The sequence below is a fragment of the Leguminivora glycinivorella genome, chromosome 6 (assembly GCF_023078275.1).
Source record: "Leguminivora glycinivorella isolate SPB_JAAS2020 chromosome 6, LegGlyc_1.1, whole genome shotgun sequence".
Lineage (NCBI taxonomy): Eukaryota > Metazoa > Arthropoda > Insecta > Lepidoptera > Tortricidae > Leguminivora > Leguminivora glycinivorella.
In genome coordinates this window covers 6,331,099-6,357,959 of record NC_062976.1, presented here as the reverse complement: position 1 = coordinate 6,357,959, position 26,861 = coordinate 6,331,099, and the positions used below count along the sequence as shown (strand labels likewise).

General features: G+C 36.4%; 1 protein-coding gene across 1 annotated transcript in view; it reads left to right on the top strand.

Moving 5' to 3' along the window:
- The first annotated feature begins 454 nt into the window (after window positions 1–454).
- LOC125227017 overlaps window positions 455–26,861 on the top strand; it is a 37,921-nt gene continuing 11,514 nt past the window's right edge. Inside the window, exon 1 of the mRNA XM_048131207.1 lies at window positions 455–709. Coding sequence (XP_047987164.1) covers window positions 647–709 — 63 coding nt within the window. The 5' untranslated portion in view covers window positions 455–646. The remainder of the gene's footprint in view (window positions 710–26,861) is intronic.

Below are 26,861 nucleotides of genomic sequence, written 5' to 3'. Positions count from 1 at the left end.
TGCGTTAATTATATTTTGTGTTTTTAGAATTGTGTATAAAATTTGCAAGTATTTTATATTTTTATACATAAAGTTTCTTCACTACATAATCATACCTATAATAATACCTATACATACGTGAGAGTAAAGTGTACTTAAACGCTTCGCTTACTTGAACAAATAATGCGTTCCATTCATAGATTTTGTTAGACACATTTCAATCATAAATTGCAAGCGATTAGAAAATGATTAGTATATCGTTCCAGTGACCCTATCTCGCCGCTTCATTTCTTCCGCAACTAACCCAATAACGGAAATATCCTAAACAGGTTTTTATGCAACATTCTATTAACATCCACAATTACGGATGAATGTAGGTATAGTCTCATCTGAAGAATCCTTTCGAAACGAGTAGGGGACAGAAGAGTAGGGGTGGTAAAACGGAGACGCATTCTCTTCTCGCGATACAGCCCGTTCGACCGTCGCCGCGCGCAGCCGATGCCACGCGCGTAAAAAAAAAACAAATTCTCTATGAATTTTCCCGCCCGATTTTGAGTGACGTTTTGATTTTTTAATTTCGAAAGCGTTCGAGGAGACTGTTAAACTTTGGTGATTAAGTGCCTTGTTGGATTAGTGGACTGTGTTGTGTGATGACTGGTTGTGCACCATGAGAGGCTTATGGTTGTTTTTGTTGCTGGCGCATACGGTTTGCGCCATCACCGGACCTAGGGTTAGTATTGTTGTTTATTTTTTTTATATTTTTAGGGTACATGTCAAAAAGGCAAATATATGTAAATATGCTTTCTTTTATATGTATTTTTGTATATGTTTCTACTTTCTTATATATGCTTAGGAAAACCAAAATAATTATTATTGGAAGACACAATTATTTTTATTTAGAATTTATAATGTAATTTCTGACGATCGTGATGTTAAAATAAACATAATTTTGACATGTAGCAAATTTATAGTGTAGTTCTTATCATGAAATAAAGAAAATCTAAATCTAATCTAATATTGTCACTACTTTTAAAAAATCTCGTATCTCACGCTGTTCCTCAAAGTTAAAACGCAGTAAGTCTGTATGCATTCCATACGTACTTACTACAATTTCTTTTCATTGACAGACGAAGATACAAATTTTTTTTTAAAGTAGTGACGATATGTAATTTAACACTTTTACCCTATGCCGAGGGTCGCAGCGGTGCGTATATAGAGGTTAAACCCGGTCATGTCACAAAAAACTAAATCCAATTTGAAAATATCACTTTAGAATTACTCATTACTGATTAGGTACTCTAATAATGTGCTAGGTCGTTACAGGCGACTCTGATTGCCATTAATTAAATCTTAATCAGTGTAAACCCTTTATAACGTCATTCGATATAACTAATCATTCACGTCATCGTTGTTTCGCTACAGCTCCTCTCTTAGATATTAACTTCTCTCTATTTAACGAAAACTCAAACATTTACATATCCGGTCTTTTTTTTAACAATCTTCCGAACAAGATTTGCCCTTTGACATACACTACCTAGGTACTAAAAACACATAATGTCCGTTATTATCAAGATTAAAATGTAATAAAATATTCTTAATTACAATCATCGTTAAATGTAAGTCCTTAGCTTTTTTAACACCCGACGCAAAAACGACGGGTTGTTTAAGTTTGACGTGTCTGTCTGCCTGTCCGTCTGTCTGTCTGTTTGTCTGTCTGTTTGTCTGTCTGTCTGTCTGTCTGTTTGTCTGTCTGTCTGTGTGTGTGTCTGTCTGTGGCCTGTGTGTGTGTCTGTCTGTGGCATCGTAGCTCCCGAACGGATGAACCGATTTAGGTTTAGTTTTTTTTCTGAAAGCTGAGTTAGTCGGGAGTGTTCTTAGCCATGTTCATGAAAATCGGTCTACTATGTCGCAGTCGGGGTTTTTTTCAAAATTTTAATTTTGTGGTTAAGTAGGTTATATCAGGTTCACGAACGAAGATAAAAAGCGAAAGTTCATATCACATAATCTTATAATTATTACTACCATTTACTACTGATTCTACTAAAGAAAGGCCCCATGTTGTAGACACTTTCCAAAACCACACAAACCAGATAGTCTACTAAGTAATTAAAAAACGGCTAAACGCATTTACATAATCATAGGATCGTGACTCAGAGAGACGTAAAAGTTCATTTTTCTGCGATATTTGTGTAGTAATGGACATAATGGCGTATTACGCAATACCTCAAGAGTCTGTTTAAATATTTAATGTCATAAAGTTTCACCAAATGGCTGTTTATATTACAGTTACGGTAATGTTTAAAAATGGCTTAAATATTTGCGTATTTTTATAAAACTACTGTAATTGCACGTCTTGTTATAGGTGCTTATTCTCATTCATAAAAGTAACATAAGTCTCAGAATTGTTTTAATCTTTAACATTGAGTGTGACATTATATTATGATATATCATAATATGTGTAATTAATGACACATAAAACATTAAAGGTAAAATAGTTATTTGTTATACAAGGGGGCAAAGTTGTATTTTAACGCAGAGTGTGGAATTGAAAAACGAGCAAGTGAAAGGATTCTGTAGTTGAACCACGAGCGAAGCGAGTGGTTCGAGAATAGAATCCTAAACTTGCGAGTTTTTTTAACACATGAGAAGTAAAATACATTTGCACCCGAGTGTAACACAACACTTTTCCCCTCACTGTAGCGAGAGCTTCCAGTGGTTCCACAGGTGGCAAATCATCTTTATTACTAGATTCACCTACTTTTATCAACTTTAAAGCAGTTAATTTGACTTTATTCAAGGTCTAATTACTTTACCTACACTAGTGCCACTAGGATAAAATGCATTTTTATCCGCTGGTATTAAAGGACAAACGTGTTTCAGAGCTAGTGAGGGGAAAATGGATAAACATAAGGCGGGAATTGAACCCGCGACCATAGTAACTTATTATTAGTTATTATTAATCTGTGCCGCGACTATTACATCTGTGCAGTGCAACGCTCTTAATTAACTGAACAAAAGCCTACCAGGGACACAGATAATTTTCTATTCCTTTTTTTATTTATATACACTACCTACTCCTAGGATTGGCGTAACTTGCTAAAATATCTATGATACGTAAAATTCGTTTGTAGGTACATACTTATATTTTGTGTTAGGGCCTTTGTATGAAATAAGTAGAAAATCTGTTCTTTAAAACAATAGCACACTGCTAGTCTCTTGTCAAAGATTTACTTTGTAACATGCACAACAGTAAAAATATTCAATGGTCCCATTACTTGATATATGTCTAGAAATTTTTCAAAGACTTAGTAACATACCACGCCATAGAAATTGTAAACGACTTTTTCAGACAAATATTCAACGGCACGCAACAAAAACGCGTTAAAATCTCAAGCCGAAGTTATCGCCTTGAACTTCACACCACCACGCACATTTGCACAATGTGCACAGTGTGTTGAATGTGTAGAGAGTGAAACGTTTTGACAATACCCGTGACGGCCTTCAATTATTTTACATTGTCGAGTTTAAAACTAAGATTATGGGAGATTTACACTTTCTGAACTTTGTAGCATTATGGAAGTGGTATAAGCTAACTTTACAGTGACTGGAATAGGACAAAGTCAGGGATTGTTTGTTATTATAAGGCCCACTTGCACTAACCACTTAACTCAGGGTTAGTGGGCTGTCATCTGTCAAATTCCATATAAAATGGTGGCTTAACCCACGGGTTAGCCCTCCATTTTCGTTGGTACAAGTGGCTCATAATATATCTTGTATGTAAGTAAATAAATTTTTACCACACGAACTGGTAATGGCTTTCTTTGCTATTCGAAAACAGATAGCAAAATTGCATTTTATCCACAAGGGGGCAAAGTAATTTCATACAAATTTTAACTCGATGTCTTAATCTGGCTGCTAGATTTTACCAGTAAATGATGATTTTGGATCATAAATATTGAATAAATTGACGGATTTGATTTATTTTGATGTTTTATAGTCAGTATTTTGTTCGTGTTGGTGTGGTGAAAAATTTTGTGTTTCACTCGGTGGCAAAGTTTGTTTAACCTTCGTACCTTGATAGCCTCGCAACGCTCAAGATTCCATTTTCTCGCTACGCTCGCGGTTCAATATTGGTATCTTTCGCTTGCTCAGGTATCAATATTGGCACGTGCGGTTAAACAACTACTTTGCCCCCATGTAAAACAAATAACTATAAATGAATTGTAGGACATTTTTACACAGATTGACTAAGCCCCAAGGTAAGCCCTAGAATGCATACTTAATATACACAGAAAACATCCATGGTCTTACGGGGATTCTGCTTAGCAGCCTGGGTCACTAAACACTTGACCAGAGCGGTACTTAAACCTGTACCAATAAAAAAAGCTATGAAAATTTAGCTTACACTCTATTTTTATTATGTTGATTTGCCTGCATATAGCGACCAATCATGAGTAATTATTGTAAGAATTTAGAGCTAAATCATGAATCATGACAGAAACGAGTGAGGCATAAAACAGTTCAAATATGTAATGGAACTAATGGATATTAACTACAATAAATCACTGATAAGTGAAATGCCTTTTGTACCGCATTTATTTCTGTTATTTTCAATTGTAATAACCTACATATTATTATTATAAAATTTATAAATAACATTTGGAATACTTCAAAAATGTATTGAGTTGGATGCGATTGTTTGTCAACGATTTGGATTATTGTTAATTTTAAATAAAGTTGTGAAAGTGAAACCAAAATCTAGTCTTACAGTCATTTGATTAAATTTTAATTTCAGTAAGAAAACTATCTTGCATAACGTGTTTTTATCGCTTAATGCATAAAGAATGCTCGATGTATCATATCACATTAAAGACATCTTAACAAGATTTCAGCTCATTATGAAATAGTTTAAGAGAGCAATCTAGTTGTTCATGCAGAAAATTGACTTCATGCGTGGCTGTGAGTCACAAAGGGTAATGAACTTGCATGTACCGCAAAATGAACCCGCTTAAAAAAGGTTTGAATTTAATATTGTGGTAGGTCAGGTTATGATTCCCAACGGCTTGCCTAAAATTTATAATTAGTAAAGTTAATTAATGCTAGTTATGCTAGGTAGGTTTCTTTTTTCTCAATGTTGCCTAGTAGAAATTTTCACCAGCCGCCACTGATAAATACATACTTAATTTATGTACCTACTACTCATCCTCCATGTGCTGGTATCGCGTTTCAATAAAGTTCATAAAAAGTCACCCAACTTCTTTCAGATTGGTGACGATCTAAGAAACACCCACTTACATAAGAAACCACAGACGAAGCAATACCACATTTTGCGGCAGGCCATCAAATTGTGTCTTGCGTCAAGCCATCCGGGTTTCGCAAAAAATAGACCTGGCTCTAGGTACGCACAAATAATGTACAAATTACTAAGGAATTCTTGTAGAAATGATTAGTATCTATGCGGTTATCATTATCATCATATTGATGTAAAGTCTCCACGATGCTCTGCAAGGCAGCTAGGCTTTGCTCAGATGTTGTAATTGAAATTTTATCTCATTTTCATTTTATTTCGTTTCATACAGAATAGTACTTTACGATACAAGGGCGGAAAAGAGGAAGTTCGAATCGAGTGTCGATATATTAAATAAAAAAAACGGCCATGTACGAGTCGGACTCGCTTTTCAAGGGTTCCGTGCAATAAAATAAATAGTTATTTGTTTTACAAGAGGGCAAAGTTGTTGTTTAACTGCACGTGCCAATATTGATAACCGAGCAAGCGAAAGATTCCAATACTGAACCGCGAGCGTAGCGATTGGTTCAAAAAGTGGAACCTTGGGCATTGCGATGGTTTCAACTAGTTTCCAGGCACGAAGGTTAAACAAACTTTGCCACCGAGTGAAACACAATATTTTTCACCACGCCAACACAAACAAAATACTGACTACAAAACATCAAACTAAATCAAATCCATCAATTTATTGAATATTTATGATTCAAAATCATCCTTTATTAGGTAAAATCTACTAGCCAGCTTAAGACATCAAGTTAAAAATTGTATGAAGCTACTTTGCACTTGCACTCTTGTGGATAAAATGCTATCTATTTTGCTATCTGTTTTCGAATAGCAAAGTAAGCCTTTAAATTATCAGTTGGTGTGGTGAAAATATACTTTCTTTGTTCAATTCATCACTGCTAATGCTAACCCACAAATGGTCTTAATTACATTACACTTCTGAAGGCGCTTAAGACCTTGAAACACGAGTCCGACTTGCACTTGGCCAGTTTTACAAGCAACAGTGGAAGTGCAAATTCGAAACCTTTATTAGGATTTTCGATTATATCTGCAAAACAATGTAATCGATTGTATGGAAGATGATTTATATACTAAATTATACATGCCTTTACGATTCGACGCGGCTGAAAATATTAAATTTGATCCGATTCGGTCAATAAAAACGTCTAACTCGTCCAAATTGCAATTGAATTCTAAGATATTTACCCAGAACCCAATGAGAATAAAAAATATCTTATAATAAAACAAAATAATCATTTAATGGAGTTAAAGTAGACGGATATTTTAGCATTTGATGTACAGTCACCGGCATAAAGAAGTGATGATTTCTGTACCTTGTCGCTTTTAATCGTTTGACAATTTCGTATGACATTTCAAATAACACGTTAATTTGACAAGGTACAGAAATCATCACTTATTAATGCCGGTGACTGCATATATGCCTAGTGCCTACACATAATTTCAGTGCCCCTCTAGTAATTAAAGGACTGATATTGGAATGATATTGCAGTGACAGACGAAAATTGAAGGTTAACCCGTTAACCCGAGGGTTAACCCACCATTTTATTTGACAGTTGACAGCCCACTAACCCTGAGTTAAGTGGTTGGGCCTAAGTAGCAGTTGACAGGTTAGTGATGTGACATTTTTTAAGGCCCACTTGCACCAACCACTTAACTCAGGGTTAGTGGGCTGTCATCTGTCAAATTCCATATAAAATGGTGAGTTAACCCTCGGGTTAACGAGGAACTCTTAAGAGAGCATTCAAAACTTCTATTCAAGAGCTTTTTTTACCAATTACGTCAGTCGAGATTGAGAGATCGTTTCTTAAATATAAAGTCGATTTCCTCAAGTAAAAGACGTAGGCTGACTAGTAACAAAAAAAAAAGTAGTAAAAATTTAGAACAAATATTTATTGTTTATCATGAATATGATATTTAAAATGATTTAGGGTCCCCCCACATCTAGCGTCTCGCGAGCGTCGCGTCGGTCCAACTATATGGAAAAAGACGTCGCGTCGACGCGACGTCGACGCGGCGCCAGGCTTTGCCCATACAGTTGGCCCGACGCGACGCTCGCGAGACGCTAGATGTGGGGGGACCACAGAACTAAATCAAGATAGAAGGAAAAAGTGTATCTACTTCGCGTGCGAAAAAGTTAAATAGCGAGCAACATTGTTCGCCGCGCAAGTCAGTCTGCTGCCGACCGCTGCCCGCGAGTGACATACAGTGAAAAATACAAAATGGGTCGGTATTCGATAATTAACAGTTCAAACACCACCAATAAAAGCGAGGGTGTTAAACAAAGTGTTTCCTATCATCAGTAAGTACCATTTGTCCTAAAATATTTTTTATTAAATAAAAAACACGATTTTCCTATTTTTATCATCAAAACATTAGCTGACGTACGGCCGTCAAACTAGTTTTCCATTGCGGCTTTAATTTGACGAGTCCGACTTGGCGTGCGTTTAAAACAAGCGATATAAAAATAGGCTATTCAAACTGTCGAGACAAAGTGAAGGTAGATTTGTTATTTTGTCCGTCGAACTCACGTCGAACTTAAGAATAGTGGTGCACCACGGAACTATATCGTCATGTATGTTGTGATTTCCTTATTCGATTTAAATCGATTTTGCGAAGCAGTGGAAATTATAATTATGTTTTTATATTGTTATGAAACTATACATATAAAGTACGAGTGAAAAGTAAATTTAACTTTAAAATAGGTTACAGTTACGGTATTAACGTTGAATTTGTGGTCGGCAGAAAAACAAATACAAACATAATACGCTCTATATTTATTATGAATAAAAATAACTCTAAAAATGTGTTAATGGTTAATTATATTTATATATTACTAAAAGATGTAACAAATAACATGAGGATAATGCTGTGAGTACATGGTCGATTTTCTTAAAAATATAACGAAATATTAACTAGTATTAATACCTACCTACTAAAATCTTTGTTCCTGGCCTTAGGCAAATTATATACCTACTAGTGAATTGTTTGTCATCACACGAATACAGGTATATACTTAATTTCACAACGAAGATGAACAGCCGATATTTTTAACTTCGGCGGGCATCCCGCATGCAACCTCCACAATCGATCGAATGGGTTACGCGGCGACAACGTTCCCATCACTAAAGTACACTCGTGACGTCATAGGCTCGACACAAAACGTTACACGCTCGGTTTCGCTGTTAATCGCCGAGCATTTTCCTTCTATCTTGATTTAGTTCTGTGCTAGATGTGGGGGGACCCTTCAATGCCTTTATTTTAGTGAGATTATTTTTCTCGACTCGTAGGTAGGTACAGGAATAACGTTGTCACATCACTATCCACTAGTCTGTTAACAACTGTCAAGTACCACCTAAATGCCAAGAGTTACCGATGTATAATCTCGACTCACAGTCGACTTACGACTTACACTACAATACGCATGGGAGCAATTAGCCCGTCACCACACCGGTAAAATTTCCACCCGTAAAAATGGCGTATGTATGTGACCGCGACATGGGAACGAAACGGAAAGCTGCCGGTCGACTCTTGCGCACGGCGCGGCGATGCGCTTGCGCAGGTGAAAGTGGAAGTTGAGAGGTGACGCGCCGGCGGCTGGGTGCGTGAGAGATTCACGGTAACCACCAAAAGGTAACATCTGCCAGTTCATCGACTACAAATACGATAAAAAAGACAATTAAAAAAAGTCTGATCAATTATGGTTGAAGATATCGTTTTTTCCCTTAACTAATCAATATCATTTAGGATAATTCAAAATTGGTTCGGTCAGTAATCAAAGAAAAGCGTCATTACGTCGTTCGAGCCATAAATCATCTTCTTATATTTAATCTATGGTTACGTGTACCGGTATATCCGATCCATATTGTCTCTTAGAGTATTTTTTGACGCATTCAAATATAAGGCAATGCTGTTTGGACAATTACTAGTTACTTATTTGAGCAACATTGTGGGCGTTCTTCATGTCACATTCATTTCTCGTTATATTATTGCTGTTACAACATTCGACAAAATTCGGAAATCGAACAATGAGCTGGCGCCTGTATCCGCCATCGCCGATAGATGACATCGTCATGATTATGTGAGCAAACATTATATCCTGTTGAGGTCAGACCACAAAGAATGTGTAGAGATGCAGATCTACAAGAAAGAGATCGTTTTTAAGATTGTGATTGGTGCATAAGATAGGTAGATAGATAGCTATTACTTATTTATTTTTTACTATTAGCCTATAAAGATTACGTGTCCCGCTGCTGGGCTGCTGGGTTACTGGGATACCTTTGCTCTTGACTTCCATGACTCCCGGTTTAGTGTGCCCGGCCAATGAGTGAGGAAGGTGTCTAGGTCGTCCCGCCATCGCCATCTCGGTCTGGGCCTATCACGTCCACGCTCTACTTCTGGCATCCAAGTGGATGCCTAAGTGGATAGTAAGTACTAGTTTGGTACTAGCTAACTAGCTACGCTAGCCCCATCTGTGTAGATGCATGCTGCAGACGCGACCAGCCCGGCCCGATTTGAGCATAAGATATACCGTGGCATTAAGTTATGATTTATGAAAGTTGTGCGGAAGATGTGCTAAGGGGATCGATGAGGTCAAATCAAAACAAAATCGAATAGAATAATGAGATCAGAATCGGCCGTTTTTTTTAATACTTTGCACTACCGAAAATGTCAAATTCGTATTTAGTGTGGAGTGTGTCTAGAGATTTAATAAAAAGGCGCGAAAAAATAAAGCTAAGGTAACGGACCCAATTATAGACAGTTTAAGAAAAATTTCCGCCTATTTTTGATATTTCACTCATAAATGTAAAAATTCTACCGCTAAGCGTGTTAAATATTGAATGTCCTATCCTTCTTTTACATTTCAAGCGTATTGCAGAATGGATACTCCTATTAGTTTCTTCATAGTTAACAAATTAAAACTAGGTGTTTTTTCTCCAATTATGGACGGCAGTTCTCCAGTAATGGATCCCCCATTATGGACAGTGAAATAAGTTTAAAATTTTACTTTTAAAGCCAACTGATAGTCAATGAGTCAATTTTATAGATTAGATTAGATTAGATTTCTTTATTTCATGATAAAATTTGCTACATGTCAAAATTATGTTTATCTTCTCACCATATACCATAAATTAATACCATAATTTGTATATACCATAAATACAATTAGTTTGAGTTATTTTAACATTGGATTGTTTCTTCACACACACACACACACACACACAGTCACAGTTTCGTTTTCTGTCAACCCCTTATTTGCCAAGAGTGGCACTGAAACTTTAGTAGTTTCATGTGCTCTGCCTACCCCTTCATGGGATACAGGCGTGATTGTATGTATGTATGTATGTATGTATGTATTGTTTCTTGTAAATTTTGGTTTTGTAAATTGTTCCTTGTCCATCATAGGAGGTAGGCAGTTTTTCGGTTCCAGTAATGGACACTCGCAAAATAACGCCATTTCTTTATATCTTTGGAGCAACAAACTAGTATGTTTTATACCTTATCTCATGCTTAATGCAGTAAGTAAAACGCTTTGAAGTTTACACCGAGTATTATTTTTTTATTATTTTATACATGAACTCAACTCTCTTAGCAACATTACTAAGAATTCGTCTTGATATTTTTTCAGTAAACTGATGAAATTTATCTTGTCGCCAAATCCTTCAGAAATAACCGAATTAATTGAAACTTCAAAATGAAACAGCTCTACAACTCTAGTTTATGGTACATAGCCGTCAGTTTTTAGAAACTAATTTTAGATACTTATTTTTAAGGATTTGTGTTTTTTTATCCATAATGGCATCACCGTCCATTATGGGGTATTTCACCTTATAAGTATATCAACTATGATAAGATCGCAGCGATACAAAACAACGTTCATATAAGAATTACATTTATGCTAATAATGCTAATGTCTGTCACTTTTCTTTAGCTATTCGACTGGAACTGGAGTAATGTTTGTCATGTTAATGAGGTAAAGTATTGTAAAAAATGGTTGACTGTAATTAAACGCAAAAAGGTGTCATAATATCTCCATCTAGCTTTATCTATTTACTTGACACGAATCCAGCCGATATAGTTTAATATTTATGGGTGACTTGATGAACGGTATAATTAATTATGTAGTTAATGATGACAATGAGAACAGAAAGTAATTACTACTTAACCGAACTACCTACATACATATATGTAGGTATACTTATAACGCGGATATTCATAATTTCTACATAATTAGGTATAACTTTCTTGGCAAGTGGAAAAAGCCTTATATTTGCGACATTACATCCCTAATTTGGCACAAAAAAATTATGGTCGGGAGATCAAGTCTCTCCGCCAAGTTTCCTAAAAATGTTGATTACGAAAAAAATAAAAACATGGACAAAGATATTCAATTAGGGGGGGCGCTAGCGTCTCAGCTATGGTTATTTGGATAGCACAATCGTGCCATCGAACAAGCAAGATTACGAATTATTTCCCAGACGTCGCAATCGTAACCAGAATATTAAAACACCATAGAGATCGCTTCGAAAGTTCACTTTCATTGTTTTCTGGAAACTGGCGAAGTGGTGATACGATTAATATGCCAAAGGTGTCGACCAATGGGTTACCTTTAGGCTTTAAAATTGGCAACTTACATAGGTTATACCTATCTGTATACATATAGGTATTATATAAAATCTACGATTGACAGAAAGAGGAGAAATGTTACGCAATGATGTTTCCATTTCATTCGTATCGTATTGGAAACAGATCAAATCACTTAAATTCAAACACATTAGTTAAACCAATGAACCTAACGTACCTATGTAGTATAAACATTGAGGAAATTTGATAAAAATAATTTTTAAGAAAAAAAAAAAAACCGCCGCCTTTGGGGTTCTCGTGAAAGCTACTTGCGAATGTTGGATTATGTAGAAATGTGTAGAAGTCAATATGCTTAACAAATATAACTAAATAAATGCTACTGTTCTGAACTTAAATGCATGCTGTTCTTATAAAAATACCAAAGTCACTATAAGTGTGCCGTTCAGATTTGAGGAGTTCGGTTCTGACTATAATCTGCAGTTCCACTGCACCAAATGTCACTATTCTGGACGTAAGTGCATGCTGTTCTTATAAAAATACCAAAGTCACTATAAGCGTGCCGTTTAGATTTGAGGAGTTCCGTTCTGACCATCATCAGGAGTTCCACTGCACCAAATGTCACTGTTCTGGACGTAAGTGCATGCTGTTCTTATAAAAATACCAAAGTCACTATAATCGTGCCGTTCAGATTTGAGGAGTTCCGTTCTGACCATCATCAGCAGTTCCACTGCACCAAATGTCACTGTTCCGTACGTAAATGCATGCTGTTCCTTTAAAAACACAAAAATCGCCATATGTATGCTTTTCAGATTTGAGGAGTTCCCTCGATTTCTCCAGGATCCCATCATCAGAACTGGGTTCTGAGAAAAATGGGACCAATCTGTATGCATATACATTCAATCAAAAAAAAAAATTCAAAATCGGTCCAGTAACGACGGAGATATCGAGGAACAAACATTAAAAAAAAAATACAGACGAATAGAGAACCACCTCCTTTTGAGAGATTTGAAGCGGCGGTTAAAAAATACTGTTACCGGAAAAACAGTACTGAAAGAATGTGGCATTCCGTTCAAAAACTATACATATGAAGTACCGCGGGGCAAATCTCGACTTGGGGGCAAATGTAACTGGTCAATTTTTTCCATGTTTTACAATGTTTGCATTATTAAAAATAGAGTGTCCACCGGTTATGTATGGTAGGCGTGTTCAGTGGATACATGTAGAACTCAACATCATAGTGTAATAATGGAAAAAATGGATCAGTTACAATTGGCCCCCATCAGTCGAGATTTTCCCCGCTGTACCTTGCGTGAAAATACTTTGTGTCCGGTGCGCGGAAATAAACTTATACAATTTATGAGTGAAAGTGCTGCTTACTTAGAATGGCTAATAGTTTTAGTGACTGGCTTTTCAATAGCCGCGAAACGTAAATTGACAGCAATATAGAATTACTTCGGCCTAATCGTGTACTTAGGTTGTAATGAGACAGTGAGTAAGTAATATTGCCTTTTTGTAGGTTTCTGTCATTTGGTCATTTGTGTCTCAGTAGTCATTTGATTTATACAAATATCACTTGGATTCTACACAGATGAGATATCTATGATATAGCTCGACAAATAAGATTATATTATGTTATTGATGGCAATAGGTACCTATATACAAAGGTACGTATAGCTTTTAAATATTCGTCATCATTTATTTATTTTTCATCGCACCCGCACTTTAAATGTGATATTGCAGGCAGGCGGAGCGTGAGTTATAGAAAAATCGTTCTCCCAAGGGAATAATGAAATTTCTTGTACCATACTTAACTTTTTTACATCTATTTACATATTTTTTACATTGCGAGTGTGATGAAAAACATTGTGTGTAACCCGGGGAGTATGAATATTACTAACTCGAGTCTTTAAATCGCTCCGGCAAGCCGTCGCGATTTAACTTACTCTCGTTAGTAATATTCAACTTCCGCCCCTTGTTGCACAATGTACTATTATTTCTTAAGATACAAACAGTCTCATATTGTGACAATAGTTACAGTTAGAACCTAAACATTAGTTATAATTGTTATAACAATCAACATATTGTTCACTTTCTGAGTGGTATCGGTATACAATACATCATTAGTACAAGTGAAATGCTTATTTGTTATACAAGGGGGCAAAAAACGAGCAAGTGAAAGGATTCTATAGTTGAACCACGAGCGAAGCGAGTGGTTCGAGAATAGAATCCTGAACTTAGCGAGTTTTTCAATACACGAGAAGTAAAATACATTTGCACCCGTGATGTGTAACACAAAACTCCCAAAAAAAAAAGATCGGCCTGAGTGGAGAGCACTGCAACGTACAGCGACTTATGGTGGTCACGACCCTCAGTCATGTGGTTTCGACGTAGAAGAAGAAGAACACGAAACTTTTCCCTATACTATACCTTTTCACTATAGCGAGGAAACTACAACGCAAAAAATGCGTTTATCACTGCTTCCAGTAGTTCCACAGGTGGTAAATCATCTTTACTAGATTCACCTACTTTTATAAATTTTAAAGCAGTTAATTTGACTTTATTAAAGGTCAAATTACTTTACCCATTAGTGGATAAAATGCGTTTTTACCCGCTGGCATTAAAAGATAAAACACGTGTTTCTGAGGTAGTGAGGGGAAAAATGTAATACAAATAGTATGCTTATTGAATACATTGTAAGGATAATCGTTTGTGGCTACCTAGTATTCATATCATCATCAAATAGATATATAGTCCTGTAAAACGCATCTCTATAATAATGACTTCTTCCTACCCTTACCTTACCACGTTATGCGGGGTCTGTACAACACGTCCTCCTCTTCCATTCTCTATCTTTCGTCATCTCAACACTCACGTCTTTCTTTCTCATATTCTCTTTCACTCAATCCATCCATCGTTGTTTGGGTATACCCGTCCTTCTCTATCCGTCAACATTCATCTCTAACATTATTTTGCCTATAATAATAATGACATACGGTTCGTTTTAAAGAGGAATATTAAATGGTTAAGAAAAGATGGATGGAATGTGTGAACAATGATATGAGAGTGAAAGGTATTAGTATGGAAATGACGGCTGATAGAGAGGATCAGAGGAATGGAGGAAGATGATCTGCTGCGCCGACCCCAAATAATGGGAAAAGGGCAAGGGAATGATGATGATGATTAAGACGATACGGTAGGGGTCAATTCTCCATACAAACGCTCTCGACTATTTCCTCCCTGGTTTTTGAAGATAGAGCAATGATTTTTTCAACACAGATTGTTATTATTTTTATCTGTGTCGGACCGTTTTGATTTTTTTGATATTCTGCTTTTTAAAGACTCTAGAGCCAATCAAAAATTTCCAAAAACGGCCTTTTTCATTGTGGCGCAAAAAAAGGTGTGATACTCAAGATTGGTAACAATTGACAAAAAAAGCTAAACGGTCCGACATAGATTATTTCATTGTTATTCAGACTCTCAAATTTCGTTCCGATTGATTAAGTTTTGAAGGAGGAAAGAGTCGAGAGCGGAACCTCGATTTTAAAGATTTTTTTGAAATATCTTTTGACTGAGTTGTTCTTAATGGACAATTTTTTTTCGATAAATCTAGTTAATAACACTTGTATATTTAACTAAAATTCCCAAGTTGAAAGGGGGGCTCCTTTCCATTTTAGCATTTTCGCTACCGTATCCTCTTAAATGGTTAAGGATTAGTTAGTGACAAAATTGCAACATACATACATATAATGCTACCATAGATTAATTATAAGGAGATCATACCATCCCATACATTAAAATGCGATCGCTTAAGAACGCGCATACACTACACCACACATATATGGCGCCACAAAACATGCCTTGTTGCCATCGATTATTTGTAGATTGGCGTTAAGTGTCACTTCGACTTGCTTCGACACAAATCTATGTCAAAAGTGACACTTAACGCCATCTACAAGTATAATCGAAAGCTACAAGACATTTTTTTTGTGGCGCCAATATAGTGTGCTATAGTGTATGCGCGTTCTTAGGCGGTCGCATTTTAATGTATGGGATAGTATGATCTTCTTATATTTATTTTTAATCTATGATGCAACTTAAAAATCTTGATTTGAGAATTTATATAAGTAATGATATTATAACACAAACAATAGACACTAACAATACTCGCATGTCATAATATTGTCAAACAATGTTAAGCCTTTCTCTGTAACTGAAATCTGTGAACGTGTCGTTCCAAACAATACCTACCTATAAAGGTGAGCGTCCACAGGCATCGCATGCATCGGACACATCCCATTTCTTTGATTAGAAACTCGCACACGAGTGTCAATCCGGATCGTATGTATCGCAATGAGGAGGCACACTCAGATGGCGCCACCTTATTAGTTCATTGCACAGATAAAGAATTTCATACGTGAGAGCGAGATGATTTTTTTTCTCTCTCTCACATTTAAATGACAGTGACATGCATAGACACTTGCACAGGCGCCGCCTGGCGGTATGAAATATCAGTGTGCCTCCTCATTAATTAATAGAGGATGAAAAACGATATGAATGATACGATGCATCCGATGCGTATGATACGAACAAGTGGACGCCCACCTTAAGAAATCAACGTCTAAGTTTTTAGACATTTTACATCATCATCCTCCTTGCGTTATCCCGGCATTTACCACTCATGAGAGCCTGGGGTCCGCTTTGACAACTAAACCCAAGATTTGGCGTAGACACTAGTTTTTACGAAAGCGACTGCCATCTGACCTTCCAACCCGAAGGGCAAACTAGACGGTGTGTGTGTGGATTGAGTGAGCACCTTCCGAAAATAAAAAAAAATATGCTGATCATTTAGTAAAAGTTCTAAAACAATTGTAAAACGAATCTCTGAATTTGTAAAAAGATAAATCAAAAGATACAGCCATTAACATGTGCTCACTCAGTTCTCACAAACTACCAACGAAAACAGTGAATATATTCATTTAACATATAATATTTATATACTAACATTTAGTAAAAAATAGGCCAACCTACCTCTATAAATATTAGATCACCTAGTGACGTATTAAATTTTTTACAAATAGTTTCTTATGCTCACTCAATCCACACACTTTTGAAAAGCCGAATTTTGATGAAAAACATAAGATTTAGACCGCTATTATATGTGTATAGTTTAGTAAAAGTGAAATGGGAATTTGTAAAATACAAAACGAACCACTAACGTGTCAGGTTTTTTTATAATAAATTTTTGTAAGTGCTCACTCAGTCCACACGTTTTGAGAAAGTTAAAAATGTAATTATCTTACGATTTGTAGCACCTAAGACACTCGAAAGTACTTCAACATTTAGTAAAATTTTTTACTAAATATCCACCATCTAATATTTTATATTCGTTGTCTGGTTTTAAAGATATTCAGACATAACTTTTCTCATACAAATGTATCAAGTAGGGTGACCACACTATGTCGGCTCCTGATTTTCCCCACCTTCCCATTGTCATATTGAGATTGGGGAGTTTCGTTCGTTCAATTTTGATAATATTAAACTAATACCATATTAATTATCCATCTGCAAACTGTTTTTAGGTTATGTTCTTGGCCTAGTGATGATGTGTATTGTGTAATTTTTATCGACGTCAGGATAATAACCATATCGACATGCATGCATTAAAAAGGACATGAATGATAATTGGTAAGAAACAAAGAATATAATACTTCACTAGTAAGAAACCAGAACCTGGTAATCTAATCGCGCTAACAGATGAGCGTACCGGATTTGTAAGTGGGAGCGAGAAATAGTTATTCTTTTCTCGCTCCCACTTACAAATCCGGTAAACTATTATCAAAATTGAACGAAACTCCCCAATCTCAATATGACAATGGGAAGGTGGGGAAAATCAGGAGCCGACATAGTGTGGTCACCCTGCTTGATACATTTGTATGAGAAAAGTTATGTCTGAATATCTTTAAAACCAGACAACGAATATAAAATATTAGATGGTGGATATTTAGTAAAAATTTTTACTAAATGTTGAAGTACTTTCGAGTGTCTTAGGTGCTACAAATCGTAAGATATTTACATTTTTAACTTTCTCAAAACGTGTGGACTGAGTGAGCACTTACAAAAATTTATTATAAAAAAACCTGACACGTTAGTGGTTCGTTTTGTATTTTACAAATTCCCATTTCACTTTTACTAAACTATACACATATAATAGCGGTCTAAATCTTATGTTTTTCATCAAAATTCGGCTTTTCAAAAGTGTGTGGATTGAGTGAGCATAAGAAACTATTTGTAAAAAATTTAATACGTCACTAGGTGATCTAATATTTATAGAGGTAGGTTGGCCTATTTTTTACTAAATGTTAGTATATAAATATTATATGTTAAATGAATATATTCACTGTTTTCGTTGGTAGTTTGTGAGAACTGAGTGAGCACATGTTAATGGCTGTATCTTTTGATTTATCTTTTTACAAATTCAGAGATTCGTTTTACAATTGTTTTAGAACTTTTACTAAATGATCAGCATATTTTTTTTTATTTTCGGAAGGTGCTCACTCAATCCACACACACACAACTAGACGTTATTGGAATTAGTCCGGTTTCCTCACGATGTTTTCCTACACCGAAATGCGACTGGCAAATATCAAATGACATTTCGAACATACATTCCGAAAAACTCATTGGTGCGAGCCGGGGTTCAAACTCGCGACAGTCGCGACCTCCGGAACGAAAGTAGCACGTAAGTACTTTTTTTAATTAAACGGCTTCAGTCCATTATTGGGACTATTTCGCCAGTTTCAAGGTGATATGAGCTAATATTAATTAGTGATTTTGGTACGGTAAGTACGACAGTGTACGGTGAGTTAGCACTTGTAAATTGATAGCTAGATTTTACAAGAGCACGTGGACTACCGGCCGTTGACGACAAAAAAGAGGCTAAACGCGTTTCGAGATTGATTCTTCATCAGCTTATCACTACAACATTAGTTTACTGCGTAATAAGCTATCGATATTACACTTTAAACAACATTAATGAGCAAAAGAAAAAGAAATTATTCACGACACGAGACCGCTAAGATGGCGCTCGAACCGGAAGACTCGGACGTACTTACCGCTAGGCTACCAGCGATTTAGATATTTTACATAACAGTATAAATAATCAGAGACTACTTTTTAAAATTGGACACAATGTCTTATACAATTCAATTAAAACTATTTACGAGTTTAACCGTTACTTAATATGTAAAACCGAGCCTGATCGTATCTTCATGGGAACTAATGCTCGTTATTACGGCATCCTCTCTTATTTGATGAAATGTGGGTGTTCTGTTATGGTGCGTTTAAGTTTACATAAGAAGCTATAAAGTTTTATTCAGATTGCCCTTAATATTGTGACCTACATGGTACATTCTCATGTGAAAATTCATTCGTTTATATCTATGAGCGTTTTCGCATTATCCGATCCGATATCAGATGTCGGACCGATGTCCCATACATTACAGGCGCCATCTTGAATTTTTTCTATTGAAATCCTTCCGCCATCCGATATCGGATCGGATAATGTGAAAACGGACTAATTCGAATAGGAATTTACGTACAGTCAGCAGTTAGATTTGAATTTAAGGTATTACTGCTATTAGCTTCCCAATTTCCCATACATATTTGAATTGTTTTATGCATGGCATAGGTACATGCTTCTATGCAACGGACCGTACATTTGACATCGAACTGATATGAAAATGTTAGGTAATTTAGTTTTTTTTGTGTGTATAATTTAGGTAGTTATGTACGAGATTGTGTTGAGCACACCTGTATATACAGTGTGCCTTTCAATGTGCACATCGGAAAATCCGAAAAACTATGACACCTTATATCGACGAAAAAAAGGTTATTTTTTGCTCTTACAATTTTTTTATGATTTTTTTTTCAAAAATATACCAGTTAGATTCCTTATAAGTACTTGTATTCTTCAAAGTTATTAGACACTAATATACCTAACATACAAGGTGCTCGCGAGGAACCCGCATAACTTGAACCACGCGTTTCTGAGGCCAAAAGAAAGAAAAAATGTAATATGAATTTTTAAATTTTTCGCGAAAAAAAATTTTTTATTTTATTTTATTTTTTTACTTTTTTGGACGTATTTTCACATAAAAAGTAATTTTTATCCATAAAGTTGGCAATTAAAATGAGTTACTTAATTTATTTTTCTAAAAACCAAATTTTTTGGAAGTTTTTCTTGTCACATTTTGACATCTATCAATGACTACTGTGAGACTATGCTCCACAATTGCGCATCAGCGCCGTTAAGAAGACCTTTTCTACTGAGTAACAATATGGAAATGTTTTTTTTTAATTGGCAATAACTCTGAAACTAGACGAAATCTAGAAAAGTTTATATGACATTTTAGTCTTAAAATGTGACCAAGAATATACCGTTAAAGTTATATGGGTTCCTCGCGAGCACCTTGTATACACCGTGTACGTATACGTGACATTTATTTTCAAAGTCATCAGTAACCCACATCGAATTAAGTTATGTAAAGCATCCGCACTTGTCCGTAACGCACAAACTCGGCTGATTGCGATTTGCGCTAATCTCAGAACGCGTAGCCAACGTGACAATCACTCACGATCCGTATCGAACGTTATGCTACTGACTTTGTCGCGCTTGGCGATGTGCGGTTTCCAGGAAGTAGGGAAAATTCCTCGTGATTTTTCCTTTCATAGGGAAAATTCCATCTGAAGAAAAACTTTCATTCGGAGGATTTTTTTTGAGAACGGTACAAAGCTAATAGCTTTAAAAAGGAAGGAGGGATGGTGCTTTTGTGAATGGAGGGTGATATAGATTGTGTCATTCAAGAAGACCCTCTCTTAACCGCTTCCAAATCTTATAACACAAGTGTGTGACCTTTCAGCAATGTCGGTATTCTTTTCTATACATGTAATTTGATCACATAGCTAAATATTGTGTATACTTACATAACTACGACACTGGTCAAAGGTTTCAGGCATGAAGGTATAAGGTTGAATAACATAAGCTATCAGTGGCGTGGCATGAAAAAGCCAGAGGAGTTTTGTGTGGACTTCTACAGATACCTACTATAGGTAAGTACTACGTACTAGAGAATTCTAGGCAACCCGTAGGGAATCGAGTTGTATTGACGCCACGCCACTGTAAGCTATAGAGAGAGATGAGAGATGACTACGATACGTTACGTGGCGTAAACCATCGACACGTTGGCTAGGCCGGTTCTGAGAACCGATCGGTTTCTCCAGCTTCTTTGCCGATCATTCACTGTACTAATCCTGGCTGGTGGTAAAAACTGTTTGTGGAATCGAAGATGACGTGTTAGTTCTCCGTATAAGTAGGTGAATTTTGATTCTATACATAACACCACGCGATATCGAATCTGTGAAATTATTGCGCGATTTAGCTGTTCAGACTTAAAGAATTCGTTAATGTTTATATTAGGTAGATGAGGCTCAAGTAAGTAATTACAATTACGTAATACATATACGTAAGTGAATAAAATCAGTATTAGGCTGGTTTTAGTGTCACGCGGACCGTCCGCGTGGAGCGATCCGCACGGTCCGCACCGGACTAATATGTATGAAATTCAGGAGCGTTTTAATGTGGCGCGGACGACAACATCAACTTCATACAAATTACGGCTCAGCCACGGCGGCCATACATTGGAGCGAGACACAGCGATGGGACTTTTCATTCACACGTATGGCTGCCGCTCACCGCTGTCGCGCTTAGACCAATGTCGTGGCTGAGCTGTTAGTCGCGCGGAGCGATCCGCACCGGACGAATATGTATGAAGTTCAGGGGGGTTACCATGACGTACTAAATACGTTCAGTTTAGGTTGAGAGAAAGGGACACAGCTATAGCAGTTACATAGCTCCGTCCCTCTCTCTCAACCTAAACTGAACGGCTTTACACGTCATGGTAACCCCCCAGAGAGCGTTTTACCCCCCAGAGACGACAACATTAACTTTATACAATCTTCAACGGTCCGCGTGACACTAAAACAGCCTTAGATACCTACATACAATAGGTATACTTATTAGAATAAGTACCTAGGTACCTATTATTCCATACTTCGGTGATATATAACTTAACAAGAAAACTATATGTCACGTTTTATTTATACCAGACTGAAATAAATCTCATATCTATGCAAAGAAAAAGTTACCAAGGCCTCCGAGTCCAGCTTTAAAATAGCTTACCCAGTTCAATAGTAGTGTGAAAATATTTTCTATGAAGATAATTTGAAGATTTATATTTATACCATATAGGTATGTAACTGAAATAAAATAAAGTTGACTGTTGGTAGACGTACCTATCTAATATAAAACGGGACTATAAGAACACGTAGGTATGTTGAGTTAAGGTCGTTGATGTCTTTTGTTCCTTACAGCGAAAAAACCGAAGTTACCGAATCTAGCGTTCGGATTGGCGCGACAGAGCCAGACTACATTTCTGCGGCGTTTAGCATCACAGAAATGCCAAATGGCTACGGGGCCTGACAAGACGTTATCACCCGATGAAGTGGTTATCAGTTAGTCACTTTATAATACCATTTAAAAGCTTTCATAGTTTCTTATATAATTATGTAAATATGTTCATGTTAATACCATTAGGTTTATGTATTGACAGAACTTTACATGAATACCGACCCATCTTGTAGCAGAATTTCTGCTGCATTTGGATATACAATAGTAAGTAATAAATGGTTATTACAATATGAACACGTAGTACTAGAATGATAAATGAAAATGTAATCAAGTGAAAGTCATTCGACTAAATTACAAAGGCTGGAGCAGGCTGGGAATTAATGAACTGTCAGAAGATCACTAATATAATTAATAGTTACATTCATGTACTATACTGGTTTAGCATTTGTTATGACATACGTTCATTGTAATACATAATAGGAAGCGGTTGAACAAGGAGATTAATTTATATCCAGGGGGCCAATTTTTGAACCTCGGCCATTCGATTTCGTGAAATTCGTTCAATTCCACTAGTAGCGATTTAAATTCTACTAACAAATTCGAAAACGAGTGGTCATTACCACTAGTTTTAAATTTACTAGTCGTCCTTTTTAAAAATAGCATTATGTCCTTTTCCACAGACTTTCCAACGGCGAATTCGTGCGTTCGAAATTCAAAAATCGATCCCCAGTATTGAGCATGTAAAGAAGATGAGTGAAATGGAGAGAATATGGTCCATTCTTGAAGGTTCGATCGCACATAGGTACGATTAGTTGGTTCTACCTACAATTTGACTGTGCGAGAACTTTGTTTTCAAGAACATTTCGTCAATTTTTACCCTGATCTTTAACCCCCGACGCAAAAACGACGGGATGTTATAAGTTTGACGTGTCTGTGTGTCTGTCTGTGGCATCTTAGCACCCGAAGGGATGAACCGATTTAGATTTTTTGTTTGAAAGCTGAATAAGTCGGGAGTGTTCTTAGCCATGTTTGATGGAAATCGGTCCGCTAAATCGGGGTATTTTTCAAAATTAAAATTCTTAGGTATTTTAAAATCACAAGGTATTTTAAATTGGCTTTTGTCTTTTAATTAATCCCACATGGCGTGACCGAATTGATCAAAATCCAAAAAAAACCAGGGCATGAAATTTTTATGTTAACCGGAACCAAATAAAATATACAAAGAAGTTACATAATACTATTAAATTGGAAACCCGTGAATTCTTCTCGTGGGAACCGTTATGTAAGCAAATTATTCGACTAAAAGGTCGCTGTCTTCAATGCTTTCTTGATTGATATGATAATGATTGGCATGGCTATCTTCGTTCATAATGGTTATGATATTCAGAAACTTGATTTGCCGGCCTTTAAGATGTACGCTCTTTTCTTGGAGGTTTGAAGGTCGTATCGGACCGGAAATACCAAAGGCGACAGTTCAGGGGCAGGGGCAGGGGTACAGGGGCAGGAAGTTTCTGGAGAAATGCACAGCTGAATGCACAAACGCTCAGGATAATATCTTTTTCGTAGCTATCTATCTATCACTCTTGCGTATATATTGGCGCGAAAGAGACATTACATTTCTGCGGCGTTTCGGTGGCGTAATGGCGTTTCGCGTCGCAGAAATGCTATTCTGCTACGGGGCCTGAGGACTGACATCTGAGTGATGGATATGGAAATGTTGTCGCATAGGGCGAGGGCGGAAAGCGAACGTATGTTCTAAGCTTCTTAGTATAATAGAAAGTTATAGTCACGCATTTTGTGTAATTAAGTAGGTAAGTACAGTTTTTAATAATTTTATGTTCCTTGCGTGAAATTAAAGTCGAGCAGCAGGAGCATATTTAAGTATTACGCACGTAACTTACGTCACGTAAGCAGTCATAAATTGAGTTATCAATTGAGGAAAATAACCTTTTTTAGGGTTCCGTAGTCAACTAGGAACCCTTATAGTTTCGCCATGTCTGTCTGTCCGTCCGTCCGTCCGTCCGTCCGCGGATAATCTCAGTAACCGTTATCACTAGAAAGCTGAAATTTGGTACCAATATGTTTATCAATCACGCCAACAAAGTGCAAAAATAAAAAATGGAAAAAATGTTTTATTAGGGTACCCCCCCCCCCTACATGTAAAGTGGGGGCTGATATTTTTTTTTTCATTCCAACCCCAACGTGTGATATATTGTTGGATAGGCATTTAAAAATGAATAAGGGTTTACTAAGATCGTTTTTTGATAATATAAATATTTTCGGAAATAATCGCTCCTAAAGGAAAAAAAAAGTGCGTCCCCCCCCCCTCTAACTTTTGAACCGTATGTTTAAAAAATATGAAAAAAATCACGAAAGTAGAACTTTATAAAGACTTTCTAGGAAAATTGTTTTGAACTTGATAGGTTCAGTAGTTTTTGAGAAAAATACGGAAAACTACGGAACCCTACACTGAGCGTGGCCCGACACGCTCTTGGCCGGTTTTATTTGTCGAGTATAGTTAATTCATTCTTTCTATTTACTACAATTAGGGACAATATTAAGTAGGTAATTAATTACGTATACGTATTTAGAATACCTACATTAGCGCAATGTCCCACCAGATTTCTATACATTTTCGGGAACAAAAAAGGAAAGATTCATACAAACTACGTGGGACATTTTGGGAAACCTAGTGGATCATGGACTCTATCAGTCTACCATCCATTTTTATCAAAATCGGAGAAGTAATCCAAATGTACAAACTTTTCGGGAATTGCTCAGGTATAGACCGGGATCGACGGCATCATTATATTTAACCGTGAATCATGTATGTTTTCTTATGTCACTACAGGTACTTGTATCGCAAAAGAGGCAAGATCCTGCAGGCACTGGTCCCACCGCGAGCTAGTAAGCTATGAACTGTCGGCTATAAAAACGAACAAAAGATAAGCACTCCCGTGCAAATAAAAGAGACACGGCGATTTTGATAGCTCACCGCTGGGTGAGTAACTATAAACATAGCCGTGTCTCTTTTATTTACACGGGAGCGACTATCTTTTGTTCGTTTTTATAGCCGATAGCTCATAGCTTACTAGCTCGCGGTGGGACCAGTGCCTTAGGACTTGCTACAAAATATATTTCTGAATTTAAAAAACACATCTATATCCTGAAAGTATGAACCATGTAAAAACAGTATGGTGCGGTAAGGTCGTCCATTAGCGCGGCATCTCTCGCTCGGAATGCACTTTCATCGCACTGGAGCGGCACGCGCTGTATCTAGGTCGCACTATCTTCACGTGTGTAGATACATGTTAAATCTTAGTGTTCATTCACTATTGGGGGTTGAATGGGAAAATTGGATTAAAATGAAAATTTTATATTATGACTTTTATTTTGTTCGGGCGGAAAATACTAGGTCGCCTTATATGGCACACGGTACGTGTAGGGCAATACTCGAATGTTGAGGGATGAAAGGGAAATAATAGTTTTAATGTTTTTAGGAACCTTTATAGTCTCCCACTGGTGGAAAAAGCTTCCCCTTCCTTGTAACTTTACTGATGGCATTTTCAGAATTCGGGACCCCCTAATTAGCGTAAGTTGTTAACAAAAATTAACTCGCCGTCAGTTTTTTCACGATAATTAAGCATAAAATCTGTCTAAAAATGTACCTTTTTCACATTCTGTATGTAGATTATCGCTTGAAGTTTATGAAATTAACACAAAAACAATATTTTTTAGAAATTTCCTGTTTTAATTATCGTCAGAAAACTGACAATGTCTTAATTTTTGTTAACAAGTTACGCTAATTGGGGGGTCCCAAATTCTGAATATGCCCCTAAATAAGTTAGCTATTTATATCTACCTACGCAAAAAATTTGGTATTGATGACAAAACCTTGTCTGTATGTACGAGTAATCTAGACATATGCTGTATCTTAGATTTGTTGTTTACCATGCAGAAATGTTTTTATACCATTGTATCTTAGTTTTTTGTAATAATATAAATGAATACATAACATGTGTATGCACAGTGTACGAGAAAACATTTGGTTTCCAGACTACTTCGTGATAAGAATAGGTATACAATAAAACTGATTTAAATGCAAGATCAGGTAAACAAACAGACACGTAGGAGAATTAAAATCGAAAGTTCGGTATAAATAGTTGTTATTCAGTGGACCTACGGTCAACTTATTTCTTATCGTGTCGTATTTCGTATTTTGTCTATCAAACGGGAATCGGGATGCGGGATTATTACGGGACCGCTGTTTCTTCTAGTTCGGTCATTCATCCTATTATCTCTAGTCTTAATTAGGTATAAATTCAACAGACGTTCCTAACTTTCTCAAGAATGAAACATATGGGATAATGTAGAGTTAGTATCGACGTTTAGATAGCCTGAAGAGAATAATTATTTTATTTTATTTTATTTTATTTGTTAGGAAAACTTACAGCTAAAGTTACAATAAGGCTTATAACATAAAAACAAAAAACCCGACAAATTATGACGGGCAAAGTTGAAGGC